Source organism: Micromys minutus (assembly GCF_963924665.1).
Source record: "Micromys minutus genome assembly, chromosome: 13".
In the NCBI taxonomy this organism is placed as follows: Eukaryota; Metazoa; Chordata; class Mammalia; order Rodentia; family Muridae; genus Micromys; species Micromys minutus.
This window is the reverse complement of record NC_137982.1, coordinates 8,498,209-8,509,687: the sequence shown is the minus strand read 5'-3', so window position 1 is coordinate 8,509,687 and position 11,479 is coordinate 8,498,209. Positions and strand designations below refer to the sequence as shown.

At 51.9% G+C, this 11,479-nt stretch overlaps 1 protein-coding gene across 1 annotated transcript; it reads right to left on the bottom strand.

Moving 5' to 3' along the window:
- Positions 1–38: 38 nt before the first annotated feature.
- On the bottom strand, positions 39–10,220 carry ST6GALNAC4 (ST6 N-acetylgalactosaminide alpha-2,6-sialyltransferase 4). Its single transcript, XM_080927560.1, has 6 exons — positions 10,092–10,220; positions 9,637–9,732; positions 7,714–7,899; positions 3,497–3,909; positions 2,140–2,247; positions 39–697 (listed from the first exon to the last, which is right to left on the bottom strand). Exons 2-6 carry the CDS (start codon positions 9,646–9,648, stop codon positions 508–510), a joined length of 909 nt encoding a protein of 302 aa, XP_080783686.1. The 5' UTR covers positions 9,649–9,732; positions 10,092–10,220; the 3' UTR covers positions 39–507.
- Positions 10,221–11,479: the final 1,259 nt, after the last annotated feature.

Sequence of the window (11,479 nt, the reverse complement as noted above, 5' to 3'; positions counted from 1 at the left end):
AACCCCCATCCCACATCTGTTACCACATAGACACAGTGTCCAGAAAACACACATTTACCGGCATACTCCTGAGATAGTTCTGGGAGGCTGATGCTCAGTGGCCTTCACACCCATCAAATCCCAAGCTCCAGAGAGCACCAACCAGGGCCACCAGCCTGAGGATGTGACACCATGCGGCTGGAGCTAGATAGAGGAAAGACTGGTACAAAGCCACAATGCTGGTGAGGTGGGGCCATCGGCCCCAGGGTAAAGGCCACTTAAACAATCTGAAAGTGGGACAAACCCCAAGATGAAGACGTGGATTCTTCTGGAAGCCGGGGTAGAATAAATGGCACCCCCTCGACTCCCCTTCAAGTCACACGAACTGAGATTCCTCCAAGTGCACCCAGTGTTGGGTAACGGAGACCTCAGGTTTCCACCTGGTAGAAGGTGGAAGTCATACATGTTCATCTTGGAGCATGCTGGCCTGGAATGGGTCACAGGCCTGGTGGTCACTGGTAACAGGAGCTACTTGGCCCTCCAGGATGGGTGGGCAAACACAATGGGCCGCTTCTTGGCCCAGCGGGAGAACACAGCCTTCTCGGTAATGAATCGATGGGCGCTCCTCGGTGCCTGCTCATGCAAACGGTACATCTGACACTCATCCAGCCGGCCCTTCTCGAAGTAGTGGTAGGGCACAGAGCGGGGACTCTTCTCACTGTTGGGAGGAAACGGGGTCAGGAGGAACAAGGCCCCAGAACTGCCCACCTCCAAGACGGTCTGTGCCTCAGCTGCTCAGGTGAGGATACCCACATCTGGACAGATGGCAGAGGCCAGCAGGTAAGAAGCCTGGACCCAGAAACTGCTCCTTGCAAGCTGGGTGACTATGGGTCAGAAGGGCATCTGGAAATGGAGTCAAAGGATAGATCGTGGTAGGGATGGCACCTAACTCCTCGCAGGGGGTCTGACTGGGCCTAATCTTACCATTTCTCTCATATACCCAAGTCATAGGTTCTGAAGGGAAAGGGTGAAAACCTGGCGCCTTTTCTAGACTCCTTAGGCCTAGTAATATTGAAATATAAGAATGTAACATTGTTATAATAGAATTCCATATATATAATATCCATATATATATATATATAATAGAATTCCATATATATATATATAATATCTCAGCATTTATGTTTTAAAATTACATATAGGCTCCAGGGGGCGAGCACTCTGTCAGGTGGGTCTAGCCCAAGGCCCACTTTGCCAAATCTTTTTGGCGATTAAATTATTTTGCATTTATTAATTACTTATTTTTTATTTGTGTGGGGGGAGGTGAGTAAGAAGCTGCCACACTGTGCATGTGGAGTTCAAAAGACATTCTGAGAGCCAGTTCTCTTTTAACCATGTGGTTCCTGGGGACTTTTTTGTTTTGTTTTTTGAAACAGGGTTTTTCTGTATAGCCCGGGCTTTCCTGGAACTCTCTCTGAAAACCAGGCTGGCCTTGAACTCAGAGATTTGCCTGCCTCTGCTTCCTGAGTGCTGGGATTAAAAGTGTGCGCACAACCTCCTGGTTCTTTTTTTTTTTTTTTTTTTTTTTAAATGTATATGAGCACACTGTAGTTGTCTTCAGACACACCAGAAGAGGGCATCAGATCCCATTACAGATGGTTGTGAGCCATCATGTGGTTGCTGGGATTTGAACTCAGGGCCTCTGGAAGAGCAGCCAGTGCTCTAACCACTGAGCCATCCCTCCAGCCCGACCTCCTGGTTCTTAAGTGTAAACTCCGTAGTACACAATGTCAGGTAGCAATGTTTCCAGGTTGGATACGCCTGCTAGGCTGTTTCACTGACCTGAGAGACCTACAGGTCTTTGTTTTGGTTTGAGTTTTTAAGAGAGGCTCTCAAAAGGTGGTGGTGGGGTAGCCTTGAACTTCATGTGCGGCAAAGGTTAGTTCTGATCCTGATTCTCCTCCTGTTTCCACCTCCTAAGTGGGATTACTATGCCCAGCTAAAGGTTACTCTTTTTTCCCAAAGGCCTTCCCTTGGGGGTGTCTGTGCCTGGGTCACCCATCATTAAGCCCTCACAGCCCACAGACCCTCTGGCTCACGGCCTCACACGTCCCCCTCCTTCCCTACCCCCTACCCCCCAAGCCTGGGCACCGGTCTAACCTGCAGTAACTATCACTGACCATCCCGTAGACCACGATCTTCTCACACAGCTCCAAGGCCAGAATCATGGTGAACCAACCGGTGCTGAGAAAGGAGCCTGACTGTCTCCTGGGGAGGATGAGACACCGTCAGTGGCCCCGCCTACATCCCCTCTCCCCATTTGACAACCAGGAAGCGGTCCGGGAGGATGGGACGCGGCCATCGGCACTGGGTCAGAGGCGGAGCATCTTGCTGCTTGAGCAGAGGATGGCATCATGGTTCTAGAGAACCAGACCTGGGAAGCCCGCAGGTTCCAGAGAGCACAGTGGGTAAAATCGAGGGCGCTGTCTTCTATTTTAGCCTTGCCTCTCGGGTAGGGCACCCAACTCTTGAGACTCTCACCCAGCCTCAGTGACCCAGTTGTGAAGTGTGAAGATTTGAAGGTGGTTTTGGAGAGGGCACCCTGTCAACTTTGCCCACCCCAGCCCACCTGGGTAAAGGTGCTGTGACAACTCCCAGGCATCAGCTCTCTTGAGCCAGCAGCTCTGGGTACCCTCCAAGCAGAAGGTCACCCACTCTGTGGTACAGGCTGGCTCGCCCATTCAAGCTGAGCACAGCCAGCACCTGTCCCACCTGGAGCTAACACTTCCAGGGAGGAAACACATAAACAGTGTAACTGTTTGCAGTCAGCAGCTAAAAAGACATGATGCACAGGATGCAGGTCACCCAGCGGGAACCGGGTGGGGCACCTCTGCAGAGGGGATGGTCAGGGAGGGCTTCCCTGAAGAAGTGATAGTTTGTCTGGACCAGAGAGGTCAGAAGAGGACAATCACGGGAACTTTTGGAAGAATGTTCTAGGCAGAAGGAACAGCGTGTGCAAGGGACTGCAGTTGGGGGCCGAGTCTGAACATCTGAGGGACAGGGCACAGGTGAGGTGGCTGGGGAAGTCCTGAGGGAGTAAAGAGATGTCTGATTCAGAGTGCTCAGCTCAGAGCCTAAGACCCAAAGACAGTTAGTTGGTTTTTGTTTTTCGTTGTTTTGTTTTTCTAATTTTTGAGACAGCTTCATGCAGTCCAGGCTTAACTGAACTGAACTCCTTAAGATAACCTTGAACTCCTAACCATCCCACCTCTACCTCCTGAGTGCAGGAATTACAGAGGCATGCAAAGGCCGTTCACTCAGTGCTGGGGATGGAACCCAGGGCCTCATGCATGCTAGGCAACCAATCTGCCTACAGAGCCACATCCCCAACCTGAAGTTATCTTACTTCAGTTCTCTGGAATGGACCTCAGAGACCATCTCAGACCTTAAAACACTTCCTAGCAGGAAGAGGCTTTTAAAGAAAGCAAGCTCCAGACAGCAGGGGTCCCCAGCTCACCGGTTCTTGCCCGTCTCATCTTGGAAGATCTGGTCACAGTAGGCCATCATGCGTTCAGTGAAGGTGTACACTTGCAGGCCTGGGTACATCCTGGTGAGCTGCAGCAATGTGCGGTAAGTGCGTCCGCCCAGCATCCGGTCCATGTGCCTGCCCTGGCCCCACACCACGTAGAGCGTGTCTCGGGCATGCTGGAAATAGTGCGAGTAGTTGCGCAGAAGTAACGGCACGCTTGTGTGCGAGATCACGCGCAGAGTGCTGCGCTGGCCCACGTCTTCCTCAAAGCCCACAGTGGGTGCTTGGTTCATGCGTAGCACACACTCTGCGCCATCGATCTGGGCACCCAGGCCCGAACCCAGCATCTGGCCAGAGCTGGACACCACTGCACAGCTGTGGCACAGTTCTCGGATAAGCGGCTGCAGAGATGGAAGCAGAAGGAGATCAGGGACCCTCCCCGACAGCTGCTATCCAACTGCCCACCCCTCGACTCCCCAACCCCCCTTCCATCATACCCACTAACCTGTCCGAGAGTTGGATCGGTTCCAAGGACTAAGATCTACTATGGGTTTTTGTTTTGTTTTAGTTTTTAAAAATTTTGTGTATGTGTACGTGCATGTGTGTGTGCACAGGCATGGGTGTGCTTGCATACGAGGGGCGTGGTCACGTGCCGGAGGTTGACTTTAGGTGCCTTCCTTAGTTACTCTTGATATTCTTGGGACAGAGAGTCTCTGGCTAAATCAGGATTTTGCTAATTCTGCTACACAGGCTGGTGAGGCAGCCCTAGTCACACTGTGTCGGCCTCCCAGTGTGGGATGACAGGTACACGCTGGACACGTGACTCTTACACGGATGATCAAGGCTGGACTCAGGTCCTCATGCTTCATGGGTCAGTGTAACCAACTGAACCCCCTCCCCAGGCCCCAGGTTGGTTTGGTTTTTGTTATAAGGGGTGGGGCACATGCCGCAGAACCCACGTGAAGGTTCAAGGACAGCTAGCTTGAGTCAGTCTACCACGTCATCAGATTTTGTGGCAAGTGCCTTCACCCGCGAGGTCACCTGGTTTTCATTTGTGATATCAAGTCTCACTTTCTTAGTCAGGCACGCCTTGGACGTGTGGCATTTCTTCTGCTTCAACTTCCCAAATGCTGGGACTGTGGGTGGCAACTGCCATGTTTGCCCATCTGTCAAGCCAGACACAGGAAACGACCTTCCCAAGCTTCCTTATCAGCCATTTCCTTCACTGCTGCCGATCCTAAGCCCTAAAATGTCCCTACCTCATGGAACCTTGTTAAAGTCACAGGATCAAATATTTATAAAGCATTTAGAATGCTAAGTAAACAGGAACCTGAAGCTCTTCAAGAAGCTCCTAGGTTTCTTCCTGCCCTGCCCAAGCCCAACCCATACTGCACTGAGTTTCTAATAGAAGGGTCTTCAGTAACAGGGGTCTTCCATGGCCAGCCCATGCTGGTTTTGGTAGTCTGGTTCTCAGCCTGAATCCTGGCTCCATTCCTGCCTAGTACTATGGCCCAAAGTAAGGCGGTGTCCCCCCTCTTCTGGGAAAACACCTGCTTGAGCCTCTTGTGAGAGGAAATAAGAGGCTGGGGGGGACACAGGATGGGTTTGGGGAAGGGCTGCCCATGTCAGGAGGCTAGAACACAGTGGGACAGAAAATTTTCCTCTCCAAGCTTCTCCTAGCACTTCTAAAAGCCAGGGACAGCTTTTAGGGGCACGAGAGGACTTCTGAGAGTGACAGAGTTCTGTGTCACAGTGGTGAAGGCTATCCGTACTCTCCTGTCAAAAGTCACTGGCTGGGTGTGGCAGCAGAAACCTTTAATTCCCGCACTCTGATGAGTTCCAGGACAGCCACAGCTGCAAAGCAAGTTCCAGGCCACCTAGGGCTATATAGTGAGACCCCGAACCGTGTCCTTGTAACTGGTGAGTTTTATTATAATCTGCCAACTTGTTCATGTACACACTGTGTATGTTGATATATAGTGTCTATGTTGACCCTTCTCCACCATGAATCTTCAGAAAGGGTCTCTCACCATATACCAAGAACCCTACTTTGGTTAGTCTTGGTTAGCTGACTTACCAAGGGGATCCCATCGGTGCCTCCCCAACGGAGGGATTACAGCCAAGTTCCCAGGCCTACCTAGCTTTCTGTGAGTTCTGGTGATCCACACTCCAGACTTCCTGCTTGCTTGGCACATACTTCACAACTGAACCATTTCCCAGACCCTTCCCTGCTTCTTTTGAGATGAGGTCTTGTGTACAGAGACTGTCCTGGGATTCAGGTGCTGGAACTGCAGACCTCAGGCCCATTAAGGGCCCCCATCTCCTATGTGTTACCACCCAAGAGGCAGACACCAGGCAGCCTGAATGCACATATTCAGGGAAGATCGCCAGGGCTCCCACAAAGATGCTGGGCCCTCACCTGGAGGAACTAAAGTTTATAGAAGCACGTAAAAGATTAGTTCCACTCAATAAAAGACATTGTGAAATCCCACTTGGGTCGGGTCTTTTTTTCTTTTCTTTAGGATGTTGATTTAAGAACTCATAAATCCATTTTCTGTACTTCAGAATTTAAAAAGAAATAGTGGGGCAGGCCTGTAATCCCAGGATTTGGGTATTTGGCAGGACAATCAGTTCAAAGTCATTTGCCACATGGCAGATTCCAGGCCAGCCAGGGTGATGTGAGACCCTCTCCTGAAAAAGCAGAAAACAAAGGAAAAACAGAAATACTTCCTTGTCGTACCCTCAGTCTGGGCCTGTCCTGACAGAGGCAGGCTGTCCTCTCTCTAGTGACCACTGGTCCCATCAATGGTCGTCAGACTGGTGATTTTCCTCATTACAAGAGGACAAAGTATATGAGCTGACATTCAAAATCTGGATTTCCTGATTAAGAAAAACAGATGGAGGCCAGGGAGAGGGGTCGGTGGACTAAAAACATGAGTCCAATCTCAGACCCTAGGGAGGTGGAGGGAGGGGTAGGGTAGGTGGATGAGATGGGCACTGTGGCATGAGCCTGTAATCCCAGCACTGGGGAGACAGAGGCAGGTAGATCCCCAAGGGGCACTGGCCAGTCTAGTCACTTCATTCCAGCCAGTGAGAGAGCCAGTCTCAATCAGTCAATCAATCATTAATCAACCAGCCAATCCTCAATCAATGTGGACAATGCCAGAGAAACAAAGCCCAAGGCTGACCTTCCACACATCCAATCCACACACACAAAGAAAGGAAACATTCCATAAGGGCCTAAGTGTCTAATAGAACTCTGGCCACACCATGGCAGACCAGAGAGTGTTCACCCAGGACGCCCTGACCCTACCCTGACCCTGTCCCACCAAGCCATTCTTGGGGAGTGAAGAGCTCACACGGCTGGGAGTTTTATTGCCTTCGTTTTTGGTTTGGTGTTGGCCCTGGGGATTGAACTTAGCACTTGTCCTTGCTAACACTGTCTGAGCTGCAGCCCCAGGCCAGCTTAGCCCCGATGTTTTCATCTCTCCATCAAATCCTCACACCGTAGCGTTGTACTGTGCACTGTGCGCCAGTCACCCTCGGAATCCTTGGCACAGCCCAACACAGGCAGGGAGGGCTTGAGTGGTGGCCCTTTATAGATGAAGAGGCTGAGGCTCAATGGGATGGGGACATGACAGGTTTCCAGCAAGCCAGGGCTCTTGAACATGGCTTGAACATGGCCCTAGGGCCACCAAACTAAGAACCAGAATCGTAGTGCCAAAAACCATACAGGATGGCTTTTTGGGGGCTGGTAAATGTGAACTGTGACACATGGGACCTCTGCTTCACAGTCAAAGTTGTCCTTGCAGTCACTCTCGGACCCCAGTGTCCCTGTCTCATGACTCCTGGGACCATACATAACCTGGACCTATGCTGGTTCTTTATCCTCAGCTGCCACATGACAAACTTACTGCAGGAGCTAAGCCACGTTCACTGAGCAAATGGTATAGAGACACAGAAGTCTGAAGACTTCTTGTCCTCACAGGTTATCCCCAGTGGACAGCACGTAGTTGGGGGTACCCAGGGAGTATCTGCTTAGTGCAAACCCTATCCTCCTAGACCTTGAGTGCTCAGAGAGGACAAGTGCCTGGAAGAAGTCACACGGTTGGTGAACGGCGAAGCTAAGCTCAGAGTCCAGGCTGGCTTACCATCAGCCAAGTTCTCACTGTTTCCTAGAGCCGGGGACCCGCTGGCTGACTCACCTTTCCGTCTGGCACGCTGCTGTAACCACTGAAGTGCAAGGGCCCTGGCACAGTGGATCTTGGGGCCGCAGGGAGGTGGTGGTCCAGGCATGAGGCCAGGCAGAGGGGCAGGCAGGCCCAGCAGCACAGGAGAACACAGACAGCAGAGAGGGTCAAGGTACACAGTATGAGAAGCAGAAGGCGGCCCTGAAGGAGACAGTGGTCACGTGCCTGATGGCTACTTATGGATAACACCCAGCCTTCCCACGGAAAACCTCTACAGCTCCGTTGGTGAGACCTTCTTCAGGGATGCCTAGCTCTTGGCCCTCGAATCTAGAGATAAGTCCCCCAAATCCCCTCTTCCGGGTCAGGACACTCAGTTGAGATGAAGCCACTCAGAGACACACAGCAAGGGTGCAAACTCCACATTGCAGAACCCAAATTCTCACCTAGAACCCAGGTGCACTCTGCAGTCTGGGGTCTCAACAGTCTTCACCCCAGGTCACTGCTACCCCCCATGGCCCTACCTCCATCACCACACCTCCAACTGACTCAGTGTGTCCCCTTGTCTGGACCGGCAGTCCAGGAGGTGGAAGGGGACTGGAGGAAAGCATCACTTAAGAAATGCCTTCAGGGGCTGGAGAGATGGCTCAGTGGTTAAGAGCACTGACTGCTCTTCCAGAGGTCCTGAGTTCAAATCCAGCAATCAACCACATGGTGGTTCATAACAGGTTGTAATAGAATCTGATGCCCTCTTCTGGTGTGTCTGAGGAGAGTGACAGTGTACTCACATAAATAAATAAATCTTTAAAAAAAAAAATGGCTCAAAGACTGGCTTAGTGGTAGTGATCTTTCTGTGCTGCAAAGGAGCCAGATTCCCAGAGCCCAGGTAGGGTGTCTCACAACCACCCACTATTTAGATAAGTAGATAAAATAGTTTAGAAATATAACAATAATCTAAAAATCTAGATATCTAATAATAAACATGGTAGTTCATCCCTTGCCTGAAGCAGAACCGTTACAAGTTTGGGGCCAACCTGGGCTACACAGTGAGTTCCAGGCTAGCCTGGGCTATACACTGTGACCTGTTTCAAAAACTGAAACAAACAAACAGAAAATGCTCCCAATAGTTGAAATGCCTCTGCTCAGTCACTCCCACTTCTAGAAAAGATACAACAAAAGTCACTGGAAGAAGCCCCCTGGGCCGGTCACCTGGGGGTGGCCTCCTGCACACTTATGGAAAGCACCTAGCAAGGTGTCTGCCGTTGAGGGCTGGGCCATCCATCTCAATACCTGTGTCTCTCAGAACTCCAGTTTTCTAGGCCCAAAGTCATTCCAGAAGAAACACTAGGCACTGGCCAGTATGCCTAGAAACCCAGAGGTGCAGAACAGCCCTCAGCACACCCTGCCAGGGGCCTACCCTTCCTTGTCTGTCCATAAGCCACATCAGTTTCTAAAAATAAGTCTTCTCTGTGTGGCCAGCTGTCCAGGAGACTGGGGTTCACAGAACCTGAGGCCTCTGGCTCTGTCCAACTGGACAAGAGACCTTGACTCGGGCAGTGGTAATTAATCTCCCCACCCCCCAGCAGCAGCTGACCTAAGCCTTCACACTCAGTCTCACTGTCCCCTCTCAACTGGATGACACTGTGTTACTTGCATTTCTAGGTGAGAAGAAGAAACGGAAACCGAAAGGGGAAAACCCGGTCTGGGGTCTGGGGTCACACAGCCTCGGGTGGCGCAGGAGCAACCACTAGGGCTGTGGGAGGGACTCTGTGTTTAGCATGTGCATGGCTCTGAGCTTCATCCCCGCCCCTCACCCCCCCCACACACGCCAAAAGGGGTTGGGGGATCACTATAACTCTGGGAGTGGGGAGGTGGCTGCAAAGTTCTGCCCAGGTTGGCCCCCAAATCCCCTGGCAACTTGTTTTCTTCCCCGGCACTTACCGGGGCCTTCATGCTGTCTCTGAGCAGTCTGGAGGCTGCTGTCTCCAGAGCTTGGGATGAGAGAGGATGGAAGCTGGTCCCAGGATATGAGGGAAACTGAGGCAAGAGAAGAAACAAATCCGGGTCAAGGAAAATGGGCCCAGGAACCAAAAAACCTAAAAGTCTCCAAGCATGTGACAACGTGCCCCATCCTAAAGGCCGTGGGTTCAGAGACCTTGCCAAACCAATCCCCACTGTGCAGATGGGGAAGGAGAGGCAAAGAGGAGGCGCTCTCAGCTCAAGGTCATCCATTCGGTCAGAGGCAGGCAAAGAAAGCCAGGAGTCAGAGGAACATCGTCCCCATCCATCCATCCCACCCTCTCTACCGCGGGGCGATGGAGAGGCCTGGGGAGGACAGGATGTGGGGTTTTCACCATGCTAGCTTCCACCGTCCCCTCCCCAAGCTAGACGCTAACCGAACGAGCAGGTTGGAGTATGCCGGGGGCTCAGGATGCGCTGCTCGGAGCTCCATGTCCAGTGGGCCGGGCCACAGGGGCTGGGACCGGGCCCCGGATAGGAGGCGGTGCTGCGGCCGCAGCTTCTGAAGCCTGGAATCTGGAGCAGCGCTGGCGGGAGCGTGGGCGGGGCCTCGGGGAGGGGCGGAGGCCTTGTGCTCAGGGGGCGGGGCCTGCGCAGCGCCGGCGGGCTGTGCGTGGCGGTCTGAGACCTTCGGGCTGGGGGCGAGGTCTCGACGTCGAGGGCGGGGCCTGTCTAGTTTGGCTTCCCACTCTATCTTTAGAAGAGATCTCCAAAAGGTCTGAGCCACACATTTAATGGCTACTGGCCGTGGAGACTCAAAGTTCCCCATTTCGGAAATTGCCCCGGGAAGTGACAGGGGACAGGAAATGAGGCAAGGATTTCAGGCTGGTTTCAGCTCAATTGAAGTGTAAGATGTGAATTTGAATATGAATTTCAGATAGGCAATGAAGAAACATGTTTTTGAGACAGGACCCCACAAATTTCAGACAGGCTTCAAACTCACTGAGATCCAGCGACCTCTGCTAGAGGATTGAGGGCTGGGATTGTTATGGCTTAGGTTGTTTTGGTTTTGTTTTTTCAAGACAGGGTTCTCTGTGTAGCCCTGGCTGTCCTGGAACTTGCTCTGTAGACCAGGCTGGTCTTGAACTCACAGAGATCAGCCTGCCTCTGTCTCCCAAGTGCTGGGATTCAAGGTGTATGATGCCGCCACTGCCCGGCAGACTGTTTTTAATATAGCAATTTTGTGTTATGTCAATGCATGTCTGAGGCATGTCCCCTCCCCCCTTCTGTTAAGTGAAAAAAGCAACCCTCTCTCTGTGAGAAAGGGCTGAGACAGCTCAGGGCACTACCGCTTTCATTGTAGTTCTGCTTGGTTCCTGTGGTGTCCCCACTGCCTGCGATCCTCTGAGACCTGAAACAGCATCCCTCCCTTGCGGCTTCTGACCTATCACCTCAAGTTCCTTCCTACCTCAGGACCTTCTACTGGCTGCATCCTCTAGTTGCGTTCCTAGTGGGGCTCCTTGTCACTCAGCTCAAACCTCAACTCCTCAGAATAGGACCTTTCTATGTAGCTGTCCTAGTTTGCTTTCTGTTTCTGTGACAGATACCATGACCAAATGCAAGGTGAGGGAAAGGTTTTATTCAGCTCCCATATCACAGTCATCACTGAGGTAAGTCAGGGCAGGAAGTGTAGACAGAAACTGGAGCAGAGGCCGTGGAGGAGTCCTGCTTACTGGCTGCTCCTCAGCCTCACATTCAACTATCTTTCCTATAACCACCCAGATCACCTGCCCAGGTGTGGCACTGCCCACAGTAGGCTGCATTC